At 32.7% G+C, this 22,141-nt stretch overlaps 5 protein-coding genes across 7 annotated transcripts; 3 read left to right on the top strand and 2 right to left on the bottom strand.

The window, feature by feature from the left end:
- Window positions 1-1,831: 1,831 nt before the first annotated feature.
- LOC119633241 (sorting nexin-17) lies at window positions 1,832-4,219 on the top strand. Of its 2 annotated transcripts, none has more exons than XM_038026684.1 (2): window positions 1,832-4,045; window positions 4,105-4,219. In XM_038026684.1, exon 1 carries the CDS (start codon window positions 2,073-2,075, stop codon window positions 3,639-3,641), a length of 1,569 nt encoding a protein of 522 aa, XP_037882612.1. In that variant the 5' UTR covers window positions 1,832-2,072; the 3' UTR covers window positions 3,642-4,045; window positions 4,105-4,219. The 2 variants fall into 2 exon arrangements, with proteins under 2 accessions (XP_037882612.1, XP_037882613.1); XM_038026685.1 differs by having other exon boundaries at window positions 1,832-3,746; window positions 3,827-4,219.
- A 3,739-nt stretch (window positions 4,220-7,958) lies between these two features.
- Window positions 7,959-11,151, top strand: LOC119633396 (myb-like protein D). Of its 2 annotated transcripts, XM_038026938.1 has the most exons (4): window positions 7,959-8,142; window positions 8,265-8,624; window positions 9,433-9,760; window positions 10,972-11,151. In XM_038026938.1, the coding sequence occupies exons 2-4, from the start codon at window positions 8,614-8,616 to the stop codon at window positions 11,110-11,112; spliced, it is 480 nt and encodes a 159-aa protein (XP_037882866.1). In that variant the 5' UTR covers window positions 7,959-8,142; window positions 8,265-8,613; the 3' UTR covers window positions 11,113-11,151. The 2 variants fall into 2 exon arrangements, with proteins under 2 accessions (XP_037882866.1, XP_037882865.1); XM_038026937.1 differs by having other exon boundaries at window positions 7,959-8,624.
- A 1,642-nt stretch (window positions 11,152-12,793) lies between these two features.
- Window positions 12,794-14,946, bottom strand: LOC119633459 (KIF-binding protein). The gene is made up of 2 exons (XM_038027021.1): window positions 13,971-14,946; window positions 12,794-13,914 (listed from the first exon to the last, which is right to left on the bottom strand). Exons 1-2 carry the CDS (start codon window positions 14,938-14,940, stop codon window positions 13,115-13,117), a joined length of 1,770 nt encoding a protein of 589 aa, XP_037882949.1. The 5' UTR covers window positions 14,941-14,946; the 3' UTR covers window positions 12,794-13,114.
- Window positions 14,947-16,503: 1,557 nt separating this feature from the next.
- On the bottom strand, window positions 16,504-17,598 carry LOC119632765 (60S ribosomal protein L7). Its single transcript, XM_038025831.1, has 3 exons — window positions 17,490-17,598; window positions 17,103-17,401; window positions 16,504-17,028 (listed from the first exon to the last, which is right to left on the bottom strand). The coding sequence occupies exons 2-3, from the start codon at window positions 17,399-17,401 to the stop codon at window positions 16,569-16,571; spliced, it is 759 nt and encodes a 252-aa protein (XP_037881759.1). The 5' UTR covers window positions 17,490-17,598; the 3' UTR covers window positions 16,504-16,568.
- Window positions 17,599-17,658: 60 nt separating this feature from the next.
- On the top strand, window positions 17,659-20,360 carry LOC119632766 (RIP-like protein). The gene is made up of 4 exons (XM_038025832.1): window positions 17,659-18,194; window positions 18,253-18,333; window positions 18,679-18,932; window positions 18,996-20,360. The coding sequence occupies exons 1-4, from the start codon at window positions 18,069-18,071 to the stop codon at window positions 19,153-19,155; spliced, it is 621 nt and encodes a 206-aa protein (XP_037881760.1). The 5' UTR covers window positions 17,659-18,068; the 3' UTR covers window positions 19,156-20,360.
- Window positions 20,361-22,141: the final 1,781 nt, after the last annotated feature.

Consider the following 22,141-nt stretch of genomic DNA (forward strand, 5'->3'; position numbering starts at 1 on the left):
ATACTGCCGTGGTCAATTTCAAACCCCGCAAAACCAATTTTATAAAAACTTTATGCACAGATTCAATCTGATGAATAGTCCCTACAGTTTGGCGACCACACAACACGCACCCTAACGGAACTCTCCAATAGATGCCTAACAAGTGCGGTGAATATTCTCTTACTGATATAAGGGTCGTTAAATTCGCACGACCAACGTTTAAAAAACCCCAGCAGAACTTTCGCTTTGTTAAAGCACGCTTGGACATCAATTTAGAATCGAGTATATTCCTCAAATCCACGAAGTTCAAAGCAGAGTCCAGCTTATGAGTCTTTTCATAATAGTCCACAGCCAACGAGCTCCTCCTCAAAACTTTAATTTTTTGCTTTTGCGATATGCTACTACATTTACACCAACCATAAGGTTCGGAAAACGAGACGCTTGCTCTCTTCCCAGGTTCAGAACTTGGGAGGAGAGGAAGCTAACTTAGCGTCATACGCAAACATTAGGACTCATTCATGAAAGCCTGCATATTGGAGGATGCCTAAAACATAATATGACGTGATCCAAAGTTAACAAATTTAATTCACTTCCCAAAAATTGTATTATTGTTTAAGTTTCCTAATAGAAAACTAGAAATTATACTTTCCCTTATGCTTGCCATTATAACCCTTATATTAAGTTCTTTTGCACTGTCCATTGTATTGGCTCATAGTTTCAATTGTAGAAATCAAATAAGAAGATGACTTAAAGAACACTGCAATTTCTCTAGGAACTGCTGATGAAAAAAAAAGGGAATACAAAGCCGCAAAATATTGAGAATGTTGAGCTGCCACGCTCATAGCAGCCCCGTTGGGTCCGCGGAATACAATTGGGACATGGATCTGCCCCAATATATATAATCTTTTTTATATAAATGTATAAAAAGTATGCATTCATCTCCCCTTGTACGTCTCCTCAATAGTTTTATACAATTTTTATAGGCGTGGCTTTCGATTTTACCCTATTTTCAAAAATAAAATGATAATTCTTTTCATATATTCATACAAGTGGTTGAAATATAATATATAATCTTTTTTATATAAAGGTATAAAAAATATGCATTCATCTCCTTATATTACGGTTTAAAAAAACACATCTATGTGATTCAAATTCCCTAATGATTAGTTTTTTAGTAAATTTGGTACAATGGACCAATTTTATTAAAACTTAACCCCTTTCGTAAAGAGTTTACTATTCATGAGAAATTTTACATCGAGTGGGGTCCAAGAAATAGACCTACGTGGTTCAAATTTGATCCACTTAGTTTTTATATCAAACAATTGTATTATCATGAACGAATTTTCATTATAAAACATTAAAAAATAGGCCTTTTTGGCATGTAAGGGTTTACATTTCCTGAGAGTCCTTATATGCGGTGGTATTCCAAGCCTTCGGTCGGTTTTGGAAGGTTGATTTCTTTGTCAATTTACTGATATGAACCAAATTTCGCCATGAAATAGTAAAAATGAGATTTCTATATAAAGAAATTCTTTTGATATAAAGATTAAGCTTTCATGGTCACGGGTTTATCAGACGGTGTTCAAAAAATTTCCGCATCCAAATCAAATATACATGAACAAATAACAGACGCACGCACGGGCATATAGCACAATAAAAAAGAGGTCTATCTTAAGTCCTTGTGGTTGTTACACACGTCGTCATATTTAATATATTCTTTACCACAAGGGTAGGGTGTGACAAAGTTCTTGTAAATTCCTAAGTTTCTTAAATAAATTCCCACTATTTGTCCGTTTTCAATAGCACTATGTAAATAGTGGAAATCCGCAATTATTTATTAACCTTAAAGAAATAAAAGAAAGAAAAAATCAACAAAAGAAATAAAAGTATTCCAGCTAACTTTTTTAAGTTTTTATTATTGTTGAATAATTATAGCAGAAGAAAATAATGACTAATTTTTATAGAAGTTACATGTTTAGTATTTAAAGATATTCAACGTGGAAACAGAATTCAGTTCAATTTTAATAGATAGGTATTGAAAATCTTCGTTCTATTAATTTAATAAAATTAAAAAAAAAAATAGTCTGGAAGCCATGCATTTTTCTATACCAGACACACAAGAGCTGTATGCAGAACGAGCGGGTACAAGTTATACAGCTTATAACATTTATATTAATGGTTGTTTTCACGCTTGCTTACGTTATAAGCAATTACATGCCTTGCATGAACAGTTACGTAGGCGTTGCTTGGAAATGGGATTGGAATTGCCAAATTTCCCACCAAAGAAACTTTTACCCTTAACTAACAACCAAGTAGAAGCCAGGCGTGCAGCTTTAGAACATTACCTCCAATCAGTCGGCCAAGACAACAGAATCGCTAAATTGGAAATCTTTCAAAAATTTTTGCTAACAGCGCAATTAGAGACATCCACGGATATTCTGGAAGAATGGTTTGGTTACGGAAATGACAGTTCAGAGGATCAAAATGAAGAGGATTTTATGGCAACTGTAACTTTGGAAGTGATGCTACCGAATAATTATCACATGCGGATAGAATGCAGAGTTTCAGATAACGCCACGGCTCTACTGGCAAAAACATCAGAAATATTGTATTTGCCTTCAAAGATGATGCATTGTTTTTGTCTATTTTTGGTTAGAAAAGAAGCTAATGATGCTATAGTGCTGTTGCGCAAACTTATGGATTTCGAATCGCCGTTTATTTCCCGTCTTCGATCACAACCTTGTCAAATACAAATATACAGAAACTATTTTAACCCGGGACTTGATTTGTTTGTTATGAAAGAACCTGTAGCTTTGAATTTACTGTATATGCAAACAGTGGCGGATATAGAAAGAGAACAGATTATTACTACGCCGGAGATATTAAAAAACTTAAGAATCTTGCAAAAGCATGGCCTAAAATTGGAATATATTGAATTGGCCAGACAATTGCCTATGTACGGTTGCTTACAGTTCTTATCTGCGCAGGTAGATTATCCAGAGCCGCAGACTATTGCTTCAATAGCTATTGGCAATAAAGAGCTTTCAATAAGAACTATGAAAGTGGACAAAATCTATGAAACCAAATTCCGTGTAACTCGCATGCGTTGTTGGCGTGTTACGGCTGTACATAACACTCAAGAATGTAAGGATCACCCCTACGATTTGCAGCTATCCTTCGAATATCTAATGTCTAAACAAACTTTACGTTGGATTACTATAAGCAGTCCTCAAGCTATGTTAATGTCAGTGTGTTTACAAGCTATGGTTGATGAATTACTCAACTACAAGGAGAACGAACCACTGGACGCTATTAACAATGCGAATGTAGACTTTACTTGCGCACAAACGCCTTCATCTTCATCCACGACTTCTTCGTCAACTCACACAGCAACCGAAAATAACCCTGCTAATACTTCTGTGGTATCATCACCTTCGTCCACAACCATGTCAAATTATGCTTCACAAGTTTTGTCATCATCACCATCATCGGATTCTCCCACTGCTCCAGTAAAATTTTTAACTCAACGTATACTCAATAAGCAGAATCCAAAGCTACCACAATCCCATTCCTATGGTGCTGTATTCTTTCGTAATTCCTGTCCGCAAGAATCGGTGCAAAATGAGGCTTTCGACGAGATTATAGGGGATGATGATTTGTAAAACAAAGGAAAAAATTTGACAAATATTGTTGAGGCAAAAGAAATGACGTTATTTTTGCGGATTGCAATTATTGAATAAAATGTTTTATATTCATTAAATTGCCAAGTTAGTAAAAAATTATGTTAAATATTAATTGAAGAAAATATTTATAAATTTTAGTCATTTAAATGTAATTCTTTTTACAGGGTTAAATTTACAGAATTTTGTGAAGTGTTTTCATATTAAATAAACGTTTTAAAGAGCAGAGGCAAACGGGTACAATTTATATGTAAATTTATTAGCAACTATACTAAAACGACAACACATAAGTTAAACTATCTACAAATAACAGAGAGAATTCAATTTTATTCTCCGAACGCTCCGTACCAAACTTTTTGATCGTTTGATCTGAATCATATGCAAGTGTGAGAATATTTTTAACTACAAAAAATCATTGTTTATTAAATTATTTTTTCGGTTTCAGACCATTTTTAATGTCTTACAAAAATTCACCTATAAATCGAAGTTTTATATATTTCTTTTTAAAGAATTGCAGTACGAGAAACTGTTAAAAAGTTTATGTTTAATCTAAATTTTGTTGTTGTTATGTTTGTTTACTAGTTTTATAAAAGCAAAACAAAATTTATAAGAGAACAATTTTTTTATTTTACAAATGAAAACTTTCATGAATGCATTTATTTAGACTAAAAAAAGAGACATTGAGCACTAGCAACACAGGCTATAATAAAAGTATTTAGGAAGTGAAATTCACAAAAATAAGAAATCTTTGGCTTATATTAGATTATTTAATATGTATTTTCCGAAAACAAATTGTACCATGTCTAGTCTATCACGAGCGGTCATTTGACCGTTTGAAAAATTTAAGTTTTTTACGACCATATTCTTCGATAATCGCGTTCTTGAAATTGTTTTACATTGTAGACAAATGTGCGGTTAGAATTTTTTTCGTTGTTATTGGAACAAAGAACATAACGTTTATGATTTATATTTTAGTTTTTACTTTGTCATTTGTATATTCATCCCCAAACATGTCAAGACATTTGAGGAATATCAATTTATTAGACAAAATAAATAATATTGACGAAGATTGTTCGGAAGATGATCAAGAAGTTTACGATATTCGTACTGCAGTAAATTATTGTGACTTATTTGACAGCAATGCGGACGAAGAGAATATTTTGAATATACGAAGAGGATCAAAAAGAAAGCGATTTATAGTTAGTTCCGAAAGTGAAAGTGAGGAAGAGATTGAAATTGCTATGGACGGAACTGTTTGGAAAAAAATAAAAGAAGGGTCTAACAGCGGAATATATATATAATATTTTCAAGGAAATATTATGACCGACAAAACTGTTATAAACCAGGAGCATATCTTGCTATAGATGAACAATTGTTTCCTACAAAAGCACGTTGTAGATTTATTCCATACATGCCCAACAAGCCCGACAAATTTTGCATAAAATTCTGGTTAGCTTCCGATGTAAGTAGTAAATTTATAGTAAACGGCTTTCCATATATGGGAAAAGATGAAGGTAGAGAATCATCAATCCCGCTTGGAGAGTTTGTAACTTTGAAATTATCAGAACCATATATGGGCCATGGGAGAAATGTAACAGTTGACAATTTTTTCACAAGCGTATCACTAGCGAGTAAACTTCTAGAAAAAAGAACTACACTTGTTGGAACTATCCGGAGAAATACAAGAGAGCTACTAAAATTAGCGAGACAGGCATAGGATAGTATGACACGCTTCTGAACAATTTTAGACAAATCGAAAGATTTTATTCTTACAATTTATAAAGCTAAACCCAATAAAAAAGTATTTATACTTAGTTCAATGCATTCATCCGTTGAAATTGAAAAAAACGACACCCGTGGACCAAAGACAATTAGATTTTACAACAGCACAAAATTCCGTGTAGATGTAAACGATCAAATGGCCAGAAAATATAGTGTAAAATCTAAATGTCAAATATGGTCTTTACAAGTATTTTTCAATATCTTAGATTTAGCCGGGATAAATTCTTGGATTTTATATAAAAAAACGACGAGTGAGGAAATATCGAGGCAAGAGTTTTTGTTTCAATTGGCAGAAGAACTTGGGACCGAATATCAGAAAGAGAAACAGATAAGCCAAGAATGCTCATCAAAAACAATAATAAATACACATACTGTTTCTTCTGAACGAAGATCTTGTCAAATAAGATATTGTTAAGTCAACAAAACAAACAAAAGTTGTATAAAATGTAAAAAATACGTATGCGGAAGATGTGCAATACAAAATGCTGTAATTTGTAAAAAATGTGGTGAAAATGCATAAAAGTAAATAAAACATATAACATCGAAAAGCGGGGAACGAGTTTTTATTGCAGCATCAGAAAAATATTTTGTTTACTAGTTATTTTACACATATTTTTTTTAAGCGGTTTGTTGACCGCTCATGGTAGGAATAGGTACACATGAAATGTCGATAGGTTTAGTGTTAATGTAGAAATCTTTTCGTGCAATTTGGAAATTTCTAAAAACAACAGCCATCAAAAGAGTAAACGAATTTCGTTTATGGAAAATGACTGTGTTGCAATCATAACAATTTTAAATGTGTTAAGTGCAGTGAGAATTTTAAATATGAATGAATTAATTATATTAAGTTGCAATCTTTTTCAGATTTCAATAACATACAAAGTTGTTAAATTCCGTGCGCACCATGAATACTGTACTTTTATACTTTTAAATTTTAGTTCGATAATTTTTCGTTCAATTGCATATATTTTCCTTCCCTTTGATCTAAGGTGGCCAACAACGCGAAATTTAGCCATTTGATTAATTTATTTAAATAAGCAAACTAAATTCGAGGGTCATTAGATAATGTTACTCCGAAGAGCCGTAGGATAACTTTATCTCTATTATTTTGTTTAAATTTTGAAAGTTTCGCATTTTTATATAATAAACTTTTGTCCAGTTCATAACTTGCAAAGAAATTATCAAATGTGATACTACGGTTACTATTCTGAAATGGTATGTCGCTCAAGATATTTCTATCATCCACTTACGATATCAATATATTTATGTATTTTACTTTAGATAATATTACCCTTGGTAACGTGTGTTAGATTGTTTTTACGTTCTAGCTCTGTATTACGCATAGCGAATTCAACCCCAATCGTTGGTCCCGATTTCAATCTGATTGTATTACGCGCAAACGGGAAAACAAATTATTTTTACTTATACCCGCGACACCCAATTTAAAAAGAACTGGAAATAGGCAATAATAAAATAAAATTTGCATGTAAAAAACGATATGAAATATTAGGTCAAAGAGAAAATTTTTTCGTATTTTAAAGTATATATTGAAGACAGGATAGAAGAAAATAGAAGATAACTTTGCACTGCATGGAGGCCCTTTATCCTAGAATTGGTATGGAAGTGACAGCTTCTTTCTGACCTCGCTCAAGAACAAAACAGCACACAATAAATCGTTAGTCTCTTTGTCACCAGATATAATGCACACAGTGAATACGCTCAAGCAAATGAGGCCTCATATAAACGCTCACTGATGCCGCGAAGATCAGTGTGAAAAAGGTTCGAACTCGCTGGCCACGATCTGTAATGGTCCATATGAGAACAAAAAGCAAAGCCTATTTACAAAAATATTAAGAGAGAGTAGCCAACAGCGACAGGTAGTGCGCAGGAAATAGATCTCACTACTTAATACTATCATTGGTTATAAAAACACATGGTCCGATTACGGTTAGGGAATAAATTTTTTTTAGTATTTTTAAATTTATTTTAATACTTTTAATACATTCATTTTTTTACATAAGCTAAAAAAATCGATGTGAGTAACTATATTTTATTAATAAATTGGCTACAATCGTATTTCGAAGTACAAAATAAAAGAATTAGTTGATCGGACTAAATTTCATTAAATAGGATGATTGGAGATCGTGCGCTCATCTAAGTTAAATCAAGTAATAAACAAAGACTTACGAGGGTTAGTAGTAGAAAAATAAAGCAAATTGTATGAAGCGACGTAACCTGGACGTACTTGCAAAGTAGAGCGGAGGAAGAGATTTTTATATGTATTAGATGTTATGTGGTTATTTGAAGATAATCCTCTTAATCGCTGCAATGGATCATGGTATAAGAGAAGAAAGATAATAATGACAGATTAGCATGCGTATACAAATAGAATAATATAAAACGCCGCTCCATTTTGCAAATAAATACGTTATTTTTACAACACTGCGTAGGTGCATCGAGTAGAAAAAGGTTGGAATGGGTTAGGTCGGTAGTATGTTTTTTGCAGCACTGTCTCAATATTCGGATTGTCTTATATCGACAAATTTGTTTTCTTTAAGTTGTGTGCTTTCCATAGAGAAGAAAAGTAAGCATCTAATCTAAAAGGTAGATCAGAAAAATAGAGGCGAAAACATTTAAGTAATTCTACAGAATAAAGATTTCAAAACAGGCGATCGGAATCATATCATCCAAATTAAGAAAAGTAATGAAATGGTTTAAAAAATTGAAATGTAACTATAAATGCTAGTAAAGCCCAATCAGATTATATTAGAGAAAACCATCGTCGATAATTTTTTACTACTCTTTTTTGTGTGTTTTATTTAGTTACAGTATTTTTAACTATTATACTATGTAATTATCGAAAAAATGTGTAAATGAAGACAGGTATTAAAAGACAAAAACAAAGAAAGCAGACAAAAAAAAAACTTGCAAATAAACAAAGCGTCCGCTTTGCGTAGCTGCTGCAAAAGACAAAAGAAATAATTCATTTGGATTCATTGGATTTTCTTGCGTGTGCGCGTGTATATGTTGAAATATAAACTGCAAAACAAAAGATAAATTAACTGATTAAAAAACAGGAAACTCTTAAGCAGGCAAATAATAGATTGCGTGGCTGGTAATTAAGAAAAAAATTTTAAAGCTGAAAATAAAATAAAAACCACAAAAAACAAGAATGGATCGTGGGTAAGTTGATATAGGCTATATATTTTATTTTAATGAGAGACTTTTTCCTTCGATTAAACTTTATTTAAAAAGCGTGAAATTTTCAATTATTTTTTCATGTTCTTTTAATTCTTTTATGTGTTTGGGCAAATTGTGCCAAGGTCTCTTTGTTGCAAAGGAATAAATTTTCTGCAGAGAATATTTGTTCCCTCATATTTACATTTTAGAGCTCGATGAGATATGAAGTGAGATAAAACATTTTATTAGGATTAGAATGCAGCGAAAAGAACCAAGATATCAGTTAAAAGAATTTGACTATGTTCGCAAAAATGATCGGGGCTTTCTCTTCTAAAAAGGCCTGAGAGCCGTTGCACTAGACAATGATTCCTAAATAAAATTTTTTAACTGAGAAAATATTTTTTATACCTCGCCGTGCCGCCGTAGAAAATGCGACAAGAGCTAAGGACCTGCATTTGACTTAAACACTGTTCTAACAGTCAAAGTGCGGTTCTTTTTATAAGTTACAAGTTAGAACCGTTATAGCAATATAGCGCCGAAAATTGTGCATAATCGTACGGGAAAGGAAATGATAAAACTCATGATTATTGAGTATTGAGTCCATGTTAACGTGCTTTGAAGCTGTAAGCTTTTAGAGTTCTGCAGTTCAATTAAATGAAGTACGCAGATTGACTCTTCTTTCATTGTTTTATCAAAAGGAACGAATACTAATTTTTTTGAAGCTTGCCGCGGTCGCGAATTACGTTACCAGAGCTTTGGTTAATTTCCAGTAAAAGTCATAATTTGCTACAATTTTCTTCCTTATTTCCAGGCGTTACTCTTATGTAAGACCGAACGGTGGTGGTCGCAACAATCATCATAATAATCATTCGAATTCATCATTATCGTCGTCCTCGTCATCCTCTCTATCGTCAGCAATAAATAATCACTACGACAATCATCATATGCCAACAAATCGTAATTCAAACAATTCAATCAGTAGTAACTTACACTACAACAATACATCATCTTCAGCAGTATATTCACAACATATGAGCAATAATAATAACACCAATAATACCAATATTAATAATGTGACCCGCGAATCGTTAACACAACATGACGAATTGATTCGTTACATTAGAGAAGCATGGACAAAGGTAAGGAACAATATATTTAAGTGCAATACTTACTTCAAAGTATTCTATATTCGTTGATATGCATTCCAAGATTTCAAAATTATCGAGATTATTGACATAATAGGATTCTTTTATTGCGCTGTTTTTCTACTCATTTCAATTTTTTTTTTATCGCAATGACAAAAAACCATCATTTAAAAATACGTTATATTAGGCATCAAGAAGTACAAAGAAATGTCTCGAACGGATAAAAATGCAAAGCGAAACTTTTGAATTTCATAGTTACACAACTGAAATACTTCAAATTTCATGAGAGGCTCTCATTTTAATTTGTACTAATAAAAATAAATAATGCATATTGGTAAAGTTACTTTTTTGAGACTGCTCTAAATGTTCTACCGTTCGTAGTCCTATAAGTTCAACGGAAGCAAAATAATTGTCTACCACTACAATCAAAAAGAACTATGATTTTCTTGTTTAAATCGTAGGGACGTCCAAACAAGTCTTTCTTCTTTCGTCACATTAATTATAACTTGACATATATCTATTTCAAATGTGTTGACATTTTCAGTGCGTAACAAAATACGCTTGTCCACTTTTATCTAAAAAATGAATTTTTCTTCTTTTACAATATATGAGACACGATGGCGTTTTGAGCAGATTTTACGTGAGAACTGGAATTGGAGTTGCGAAGTGCTTAAAAAGATTTTTAGTTCTATTGCAGAGGCAGTGTTTTCGATTGGTGTAGTTTAAGTAGCGCATAGAATGCGCTGGACGCGATTCCCCTATTCATCGTTGGTATTTATCGCTTATATCGATGCAATCGTCTTTGAAAAATCATTTGAACCTCGAACATTTTTCACAATAACGAATCTACTCACATTGTATTATTGATTATTCGAGACTTTTTTTGACCAGAATTTCAAGTCAAATAGTTCTGAAACTTCCTAGTTGTTCTCAAAATACAAAAAAATCGTTTAGTTATATCGCAAATTTCTCAAAACTGTTCGCGATTTAAACGGAAAAGCATTCCAACTTTTGGTCATAATAGTATGTCGAATAAAGGAAATTAGGAATTTCAGTTAATACCACAAGATCAAAACTTGGTGCAGTTGATATTTGTGACATCAAGAGAGAGTCAAGTTTAACGTTAACCATTTCATGGATTGAGAAAAATTCGTACTTAAATTCTCCAAACTTTAATGTTTCGTTTATATATTATTTCATTTAAGGTCAGCGAGCAAGGCACTCCAGTGGTTAACTGCAACGACTCGGATAATCAGTTGAAAAATTTTAAACCATTTAACCTGGAAGAGTACTGGGGTCGTCGAGTTGTGCAAAACATACACGTTTCCTCTCACGGACATCAATAAACTCCAATGTCAATAAAACAATAGCGACCGAAAAATTCATGCGGACTATTATTTCTCTTCTCCGATTATTAAACATATCCTTCTGATTTACTGATGCACTTGAAGAAACTTATTAGCAAACCGAACAGTTAGCGTTGTGTCCTAGAAGCCTTTTACAATTTTCAAAATCTTGTAGCTATTTCCGTCGTTAAAAAATGTTGTCTTTCTACTAACTCTGAAGCAGGAGAAAGCTGCAAAAATTTTCTTAAAATATTTTTTCGGTATTGGCAGTGTATAATAATTATAACCAGAATAAAAATAAAATTGAACAATTGATTTCACACATTTTAAATATCAACAAAACGTTTACAATATTTTATTTACCTGGAGTTTTTTATGTTCCCGCCATCGTTATTGCATGTGTCGTCTGTGAGAGCGCTAAAATCGGCAAAATCGATCTATCAATCCGACCACGTTGTAAAAACCTTTCGTTCAAAAGCAAAGAAATATACATAAGCGATTCTAAATCAAAGTGCTTGCAAAGCGTACAAATCTTGATTTGAGATATACAGGATGTAAACGGTAATATGCACAATGTAATCTTAAATATTGCATACAATCTACTCTTCCCAAATCGAATATACCATCTTTCGTGTTAATCTCGTACTATCATCATCATCAAAAACTCCAAGCATTAGTATGTTCTTATCACTTTTATATGTGAACATGCGGAAGAACGAAAATCTACTATATCCTCCGCTATAACTTTTCTTTATTTTATTTAAGTCGAAGATCGACAGAAGGAACAAGATTTTCATTGAAACATTGAATATGACAACATAAATAGTATGGAATATGCTTGCGCAACTATATTACCTCAGTTCGTGGAATAGAAAAGCTTTTCGTTGTTCATATATAAGTATGATAATAATTACTTGGTCTTTTTTTTACGAAAGCACTCGAAAAAAGGCGTATTAAAGCGTATTATACAAAAAGTTTGAAAATTTTGTAATTTGAAAATAATTTGAGATTAGGGCCAGGCCGTTTACACGCTTGATAGCAAAATCACTGGTCACACCGCACACTGGCATTGAAATGTGAGCTGACTACAAACGATAACTCTAAAGACGTACTCACCACATCTTACGAGAATAAGAAAGAAACCCCAAATTCACCGGAACTTTCAGGAAAAAGAGTACGAAAACATCCAATTTATATACCATTAGTAATTACCTACCATTTTGAAAAGAGATCAGTATTTTTGATACCGATGTTTCCTTCGAAATCAGACAGTAATTAGACTTATATGTTTATAATTACACAAATATTTTATTCCACAAATGTTTACTATTTTCGCGTTATTCTTAATTTCTTTAATAATATTTGTGGTCGTTTTAACTAAAACTGACATTTTTATACTTATTTCCTCCACTTTCATCATCATCATCATCACCAATAACTATACCAAATAAATTACTACAAAAACAAACTTCCATTAAGAATTTTGCATGTATTGTACGCCTTTAGAGAATAAGCGCATACAATTATCAAGAATTTTGCATGTATTGTACGCCTTTAGAAAATGAGTACAGATTGAGTACAGTTTAATGTTTATTAGTTCACTAAAAGAAAAACAGTACTACGATTGAATAATAACAAGCAGAAAGTACAGAAAATGTCATTGTGTGCAATTTATAACACAACAAACAATGTATGAACGTAGTTTGGTCAATAATTTGTTCAGATAAATTTCTTATGTACTAGGTATGATATACATTCATCTTTCCGCTTAAGATGCACTAACTAACTACATGAAACGTCGCCTCTGCAAATATTTTGATACATCACGTACTCTATTCTAAACTTTGTGTCAGGATTAAAAGTACAACAGACCAAGTATTCTGCATTTGCGGTCGTTTTTCTTTTTTTTATATTAGTGGACCGCAGCGAAAAAGCATGTTTTGTATATTTAATTAATTAGTGTAATTAAAATAACGCTAACATGAAATATATGCCATTCCACTTATTTTTCTAAACGTTTTCGCACTTTAGACATTTTTATTGGTAAGAGATTGACCATTTCGCGGCAAACGCCGATCTCTGCTTGCAAAGATTTTGACGCTTCTGCTAATTTTACGCACTCTTCGGTAAATGCCTTATAATACTTTAAACTATTTGACAGATTTTCTAGCTGTAGCTTTTGATCTGGCGTTATCATTTTATAATGCAAACGGCCTAAATGAAAATGAGAATAAAGCCAAGTTTTCTGCTCGTCAACGTCAATATTAGCCTTAATCGAACCATCTTTTTCAGTGTAGGATTGGATAAAGCTTTTAAAGTGTTTAATTGCATTTTGGCATACTTGATTAATTTTGTGCAATTCCTGAGGATTTGGTGAAGCAGTCGACTTAAAGCAATCCAACTTAATGTCCAAAATAGCACAGTAAGATAAACCAGCGCCATACCAACACTCGCGACAAATATTGAGATAAAACGAAGGATTAAGTAATTCCAACAATTCCTCATAGTATTTTGCACGACGCTTTTGCATTTTAGACTGATTGGAGGGATCTTCCTCGAAAAATGCCATTTGCTCATAAAGATCTGCGAAATCTTTAATAATTTTAGCATATTCACTAGCTTCGGTATCGGGTTTGTAATACTCTTTGGCTTGGTCTAACCATTTGATGACAAAATGGTAGACCTCCTTAGCATCATCGAAGGTTAAGCAATAATCACAGCTTATACGACTTTCGTAATTTTCTAAAGGCATATCTGGAGGGAAGCAGTATCTATTAGAATCAATTTGCAAATTTTTGGCATCTAAAAGGCAAAAAATAAACACCTTGAACAAAATCAGTTACTTATAAAAAGCTCACCAGTTACTAATTTTTCATCATCATCATTGAAGAGACGTTCTTTAGATGACGCTAATAAAGAGAGACCGTATTTGGACCAACATCGGGCCACATCCGCATAACGATGTTTGAATGTTTCTTGCAAATCCTGAAACTCCTGTTCGGATATTGAATTATCTGTATGCGAAATTTTGCTTTCATATTCAGCTATTATCAAAGTGGCGGCAGCCAAATGATGTCGAGCTTCTTTGAACATGTTTTGACCGATAAAATATTGCGATAAAGTGGCAGAATTCAAAGCAAAATCGATAGGCTCATAATTTTGCGCACTATATTGTCTTTTCAATGTCATATGACAATATTGAGCAGATTTTTCCAATTCTCCAAGATGGCCATAAACTTGAGCTAAATAAAAGCAGCATAAAGTGTATAGACTTTCAAATTCGTTAGTACCTTTATCGACTTCAATCTCTTCTGGAGTTCCAAAAATGTCTGTTATGCTCATCGGTTTGTTTTCACTCTTGTTAAACTCTCTATAACAAGTCTCAACTTCGCTTAGTAATTCCAAGGATTGCTTATATTCCATTCTATTTGCATAAGCAATTCCCAGCTCGTTGACAGCTCCCATATAAGCTATTATGGATTCTGGTCGGGTCTTCTTCCCTTTTATCAGATCAATGCATTCTCTAAGCGAATTTTCCCCTAAGCTTGTCTCTTCAGTAAACAAATAAATCCTACCAAGGTCCCGACAAACAAACGCTTGAATGACCTGATAAACTAAATCATCTTTACCATCATCTGCTTCTTCAGCTAAAACAGACACTAGCGAATTTTTAAGCATTTCTTTCATTTCCAATAGCAGATTCCTAGCCGTGTAGTGCGATTTATAGGGATCATCTGCTGGATCATTTTTACTTTCTTCATTTACGAGTTTCACTGCTTTCTCATAAATTTCCTTATAATCCGTAAGAATTTCTTTTGGTATGACCATTGCTACTGAGGCCTTGAAAGGACGAAATGACGATTTTTCATATTGATTTTTTTTTCACATATACAAACAAAACTACTCACTTTATCTTTTTGAAGTTTCTTGAAATGTAAACAAAATTGACAATTAATACTTGTGAAGCAAAGCTGTATGGATTTTACATTTGCAAAAAAGAGAAAGACATCATAAATTTCCTACTGATAGTTCGATTCAATATATCCCAAATACAATAGAAAAAAACAAACCAATTTTTGGTTTGTAAAAATTGGCTTAAAAATTCTGAAAATAACGAAGCACTTCAAATTAAAAAAATGGTAATTTAAGTCAACTTTGACTTTATATTCATACTTCCTGCTAGTTAATAATCATCATATGTCATGTGATCATTATGCAATGTATTCAATAAAACTGACTCTTGGTTCCACCGAAACTATGACTTCCACAAAAAGACACACTTCCTTTCAGCGAAACTACTTCCAGAACAAGCTGTATTTCGTCCCAGTAAAGGTGACCTTTTTTTCCACAAGACTTATGACGAAAAACAAAAAACACTTACAAAGGCAATAGAAGAGGAAATCACGGACTGTAACTTATTTTGCTGAACCTCATTTCTTTTTGTTTGTTAACAATACTGGAGTACAAAAAAGTATTCTGAAATGCTCGAAAAAAAAATGTCCGAGTTGATACCTGCTCTTTTCAAATATTGTCCCGGGAAGAAACAAATTTGAGCCCGAAAACTACTCCACAAGTAATATAATGTATTAAATGAATGTCTTTCGAAAACAGAAGGAAGAGATATGTAATTTTTCTTCAAAATAAAACATTCTTCTAGTTCTTCACGAAAAAAATTCAGCAAGTACTAAGAATCAAAATTTCGTTCCCGTTTGCATATAACATAGTTTTTAGAGCAAATAATTTTTCAATTTTATTGTATATATATATATAAATGTATATGCGTTTTAACAGAAAACTATGAATAGGTGAACAGTTCCGTTCTTTTTCATTTCATGACAAAGGTTTAACGCATAGTGTTACCATATTGCGACGATATCTTTACTTTCAACATATGGTATTTTTTATATTTGAGGAAAAGGAAATCCGCTAACGGTCTTTAAATGTAAAAAATCTCAAAGGGGAAAATTGGAAGTGAATTTCTCTTAAAGACGCACTAAAAAAAGAATAAAAAACGCCAAGGGCAAATGGCAATAAATGTATATAAAATTTGCTTCGATTCATTGTAGGTTCTGCTATTATTATCGTGACAGGAAGAGGTGACAATAAAAACGTTATCAAGGCTACCACCACTTAATATCTGCATTGCCCTAACAGGAAGAAAAACGCGTTTGCTTTTGTCCTCAGATCCACTAGCTTTCAAAAGGTATATGAATCTTATTACGCATCCGCATCCTCTATATATATACGATATAGTGATATAGACACAAGTCGATGGGAGCGTATAAACGACAGTGTCCATTCCAATGTAAGCGATTTGAACCATTTTAAGCGAACATGGTGTAATTTGTTTGCTTGAGATGTTAGCATCATCTCCACATTAAAACGGCTCGGTGGTATATAAAAAAAAAATTTTTATTTTGAAACTTTCCTTGTTATGTTTATTTCATAAGCACAGTTTACACCATCTTACGCAAGAGAGAATTTATCTTATGCTCACGATTTCCGAAATCCCCACCATCTACGTAATGATTAGCCTTCTTACGCCAGCCGCCTGTGGGCGTGTTTAGTTTAAACGGCCACAAAAAGTTGGCAGCATATTTGAAATTCGGGCCGACAGTAAATATTTCATGTACCATGTCCTCAACGCATTGAATATTGTAGGCTTTGCGCATCTTACGCTCAATTACGAAGTTGTCAGTAATAGGAATGCGTTGACGGTTATGTTTCACAAAACCACGCTTATAAATCAATTCTCGCACACTCTTTAAGTTTGGATAACCCCAGGTAATGTACGGCTCTGCGATGCGTAACATATTGATTGTGGCCTTGTTCAATTTAATAAAAACTCCATTATTAATCTGACGTAAACGGAACAATTGCAAGACTTTGCGTACTTTAGGCGCAACTTTATTAATACTAAAAATTAAGAATTGTTCAAATGTTCACATATTCATTTCAGCATTTTATTATTTATCTCATTGTTAACTCACCCACGTATACGTATAACAAATGCTAATCTAGCTTCACCCGGTACGTAGTACTGGCCACGAGCTTTGGCTAAACGTCTCAACTTTATTTCTCGTCTTTCGGCCTTAATGTATTCATTTTGATATTTCTCTGCACGTACCAAATTTTCACGTCTACGCAAAGCTATCACAGCAGCACGCTTCAATTTTCTCTTCGTTTCTTCAGCCCGTTTACCGATTTGCTTCTTACTGAATTTTAGCTTTGATTCTGGTACCGCGGGAAGCTTTTTAGCCTCAGGTTTTTTCGTAGTCGTAGCAGTCATCTGCGATAAGAATGATTTTTATCATTTTCTAAATAATTTCGACTTATTTTCAAGAAAACTGCAAGTGCAAATATGAGTCTCCACTAACCTTTACTTGTTACAACGCACGTTTTAGGAAGAAAAGAAATAGCGAGAGGAAATTGTTTTTGATGTTGTCAGTACCGTATGAAAATGGCGTAAGAATTATGTATACAGAGTTGTATATATGTCATAGATTGCTGACTTACCACCAATTACTGCTAACAAATTAAGTATTTCAAAAAATAATAAATACTTTGTTTGACAGAGAACAAAAGCATTTCGCCACATATAAAATAAATACATTTTCGTTATCAATTATCCGAAAGGGATTCACTAAATGTTTTAGTATACAAATTTACTAATAGGAAACTGTGGTCAGGCTAACTACGGCTAAAAACTTTGTTACATTCTTCTGTTCATTTTCTACTTTCTTTTTTTTGATTCAAATTATGGCAATAATTGCGTATTGTAGTTATCCATTTTTCTATTATCAATGCTTGAGTGTATCAATAAATTAACAATGGCAATTCTGCGGCTTCCTTTGCTTTGACATATATTTTGTAGACATTGTACTTATCGCATTTTTTACTTATCGCTCTTTGTATTAAAATTTGTCCAAAATTGCCCATTAGTTAAAAAAAGGAAAATGGATTGCCTTACTAGCCCTAGCAGTCCTAAATACAACACAACAATCGAACAAAAGTTAAAGGCACAAAGAGCCGCCAAATTATATCGTCGGTCATCACCTAAGCTACGAGATCTTTTGAGAGAGGTATTGATGAAAACATTGATAAAAATATTTGTAGAGAACTTTCTTGTTTATTTATAAGAAATGTAGGATACGTTTGAAAGAAGCTCGTCATATCTCGCATTCGCGCATGAGGTCAATAAATGAAGAAGACGAAGAACATGTAAGTGTTTAAAAGCTCAAAATAAAGTTTTTACGTTTACTTTCTACCATCATTGTTTGAATTCTTCATTACTACCTATAACTTAGTTGCATTTACATTTAGACAATGTAAAGTGATCTAGCTATTTCTCTACTCTGTAGATCATGTGAAGATATTACCTTTTTTTTTAAAGTGGAATGGCTAATAGTTTTGCGCAAGTTGTAAGGTGACTTTTTGGTTTTTGTTAAAAACCTTTGGGGATTTTAAGTGTCAAAGACACTCATTTATCTTGATTTCGTACACATACGGGAATTGCGTTTATCAACATTTTATTTCATTTATAACATGCTAGGCACTTCTTTCTAGGTTCCACTTAAAGACTTATTACGCCAAGAAATCTCCGAGTTGGACTTTGATATAAATCTACAGGAAGAGATTTATAATGAACTAATTGAAGAGATAAATGAATGGTTCGTAGAACAGCAAGAAGGAGAAGACAATTATTATGTGGAAGTAGACGAGACGAATGCGCTGATTTGTCCGGTTTGCCAGAAATCAACCCTCGTAATTTATTTAAATAAAGATAATCGCTATAATTACCGGTGCAAATGTAGTGCTAAGTGAGTAATGTAGTAAGAATATGTTTGTTGGTAACCAACTAATGATACTTTTTCCGTTCACAGTTTTTTCTTTAAGGAAGGCCCACAAGTTTTGCAATCTCTACTAAGCGACGAAATTGATAAACATGAACAGCTGTGTTCCAAACGTTTAATATTTTTTGTGAATCCTCTAACGCAACAATTGGAGATTATATGTGAAACATGTGATTATTTTTCCTGCTAGCAATTTGTCAAATTTTTTGCGTATATATTTTGTTTTTGGTTAATTCATATAATTAATATTATGTGAATAGAGTGCAAGTTTTCCTCTAAATCTCTCGTAAGTGCTTTATATTAAGTCCATTAATGTATTATTATAAACACAGCTAAGTACTCAAAATTCTTTTCCTAACATATACATTTTTGAAAGTCAACGTGTTACCTAAAAGTGGTTTTTTTAACATTAGGGATCAAGACTTTTTCCTAAATAAATTCTCGTTGTTTATTAATATTTCAGATTCAACTAAATTCCTTCTTGGTCAAAGCTGCATATTAAACAATAGCTTTCTCTACGTAAATTGTTTTGCCCTTTTTTTTCGTTTATACACTTTCTAAAGTTATTTAACAATATAGTAATTTCTAATGAAATATAAAATTGTATTTGGTTTTTCCCTTTTTTATTTATAATATATTTCTATTTTTTTGTAAATTTTCATTCGATTTCAATTTTGCACCAAGCACGTTGTCCACACTTTAGAACTATAATCAAGCTCCAAAGGTTCATACAAATCAAACGCATAAATAATGGTTTCTTAAAATAAACATTGTACAGATGCTTTTACCTCGAATTCCTATACCACCCATTGATTTATAAACATTGTACAGATGTTTTTACCTCGAATTTCTACACCCCCCATTATCATTAGAAGACCCACCAACACTATATGTTCTTGCTAAGATCATTACATGGAAAGCTAATATAAAAATTATCTTCAGTGTGGATCACACTGGATATTGCCAAACTTTTTCATCTAAATACGTAACGTTTTGGGAACGAAAATGTCCCTTGAAATAAACTGATAGTTTAATCTATGAATTTCAGTTCAATTGCAGGCCATGTTCTTTCCACAGCAATTGCCTATTCCTATATAACTATATGATCCCAGCATAAATCGTAAGTTCGATTAAGATACTCACGAAAAATTTCACTTTTATATAAAAGTGTTGACGGAAAACGCCGTGGTGCGCAAAAACAAAAACAAACAAAGGAAGAAATACCAATGAAAGATGACAATTTGAAAGATTGGAAGTGTCCCCAATGCGGAGAGATCTTAACTTCTGCCTCTCGCCTTGAACAACACCTAGAAAGTCATTTAGAAAACAAATACTAATTATTAAACATTATTAAACAGTCTTAAACCCTTCTAAACACTTGAAAATAATAGCGGAATTCAACATCAAAACTTTATCAAACATTATTAAACAGTCTTTAAAAACCTTCAAACATTTCAAAATAATAGCGGAATTCAACATCAAAACCTTATTAAACCTTATAGCATATATGATGAAATTGGCTCAACATTTCCCATGTAACCCTATAAGCAATTTCATACCCGGTTGCTTGAAATTTTGCATCTCTCTGGTATTTGTGAGCAGATTGCAGCCATTTCTCCACAGAAGTTGTGTATGTATAACATCCCCGTCTCCATCGTATCAAGTTTCGACCTAACATCTAATATAAATTAGGACATAATTTCTTCCTCATTTGTAGGCGGATCACCTCATTAACATCACATGTACAAATTCTAAATTTCTTTCTGATTTTTTCGCCAGTATCTTTGGGGTACTAAATGACTTAAAACTCCAATTTGAATGTTTAATGTGAGTTGTTCAAATGTAAGAATTCAAATTGCTGCAAGCGAGCATCTGCTGGATTTCTCGACAGTCAGTGAAATCGAGTTCACTATATATGAAAAACCAACGGACATAAAAAAAACTAATATACAAAAACTTTTTTTCCAATAGGTTTTATTTTTCTTTTAATTTTCTTGCATAAATAAACTAAGTTGTTGATTTAGTAAATTATACCAATTACATTGGAGAACAAAGTGAAAGCAAACTTAATTCTTACAGAGCAAAAATATTAAAAAAATAGAACCGTATACGCTTATTTTCTTTCTCTAAGAAGGAACAAATAATTCCCACAAGCGTTGAAATGCGTATGAATATTTTTATATTATTTCTTTTTGATTAGTCAACAGAAAATCTTCGAAATTACCGCTGAAACCTTGAACGGTCCAATTTAAAGATCCTGTCATTATAATACCAGGAATTTGATTGAAAATTGAGAGGAAAAATGATTCTTTGTTTTGCGAATTTATAATACATTTTTGTTACTTATATGCTTTACGACTTTTACCTTCATACGCACAAACCTACACATTATTGTTTTCATTTCTTTTAATATAATTCGAGAATATGTCGCAGATATTACCTTCTAAATAATAACTTGTTGAAGTGTAATAAACTTTTACATCCTTTTTTTAATACTAGCACGAATTTAAAACATATTCTTCCAACAATTTCAACATGTTTTACAAAACTTGCGTCAACACTGAGAATAACATTGTTTATTATTTTTGAAATAGGTGTAACTTCTCAACAATTTGCAAATCAGCTGTGTTTTTCTAATAAACGTTTGGTGTATCTCACACTTGTATCTAATTCAAATTAAAATGACCAAAATTTTGGTACGGAGAGTCCGAAGAATAAAATTGAATTCTCTCTATTATCTGTAGATGGTTTAGCTTATATTTTACGTAACTGCTATCCGAGGAACAAGACCCGAAAGTCTCTATTTACCCAGAATGAGTACATAAACCTTATTATTGCTTTCCAATCAAGCCCGGCTATGTCAATTTTCAGAAACAATTCTTATCCTGAAGCGTCGAATTAGAAAGGAAAGCAGCTGTAAAATGTATAGAAATAAAGCGTGCCAGTTGCAGAATGTACAGGAGTAAAGCGTGCCAGGTGCAGCATGTGTAAAAAAAAAGCGTGCCAGTTGCAGAATGTAAGGAAGTAAAGCGTGCGCTTTGCAGAATGTGTAAAAATAAAGCGTGCCAGTTGCAGAATGTGCAGAAGTAAAGCGTGCCAATTGCAGATAAAGCGTGCCAGTTGGAGAATGTGTAGAAATAAAGCGTGCCATTTGCAGAATGTACAGAAGTAAAGCG

This window comes from Glossina fuscipes, unplaced genomic scaffold, assembly GCF_014805625.2.
Source record: "Glossina fuscipes isolate IAEA_lab_2018 unplaced genomic scaffold, Yale_Gfus_2 2, whole genome shotgun sequence".
NCBI lineage: Eukaryota > Metazoa > Arthropoda > Insecta > Diptera > Glossinidae > Glossina > Glossina fuscipes.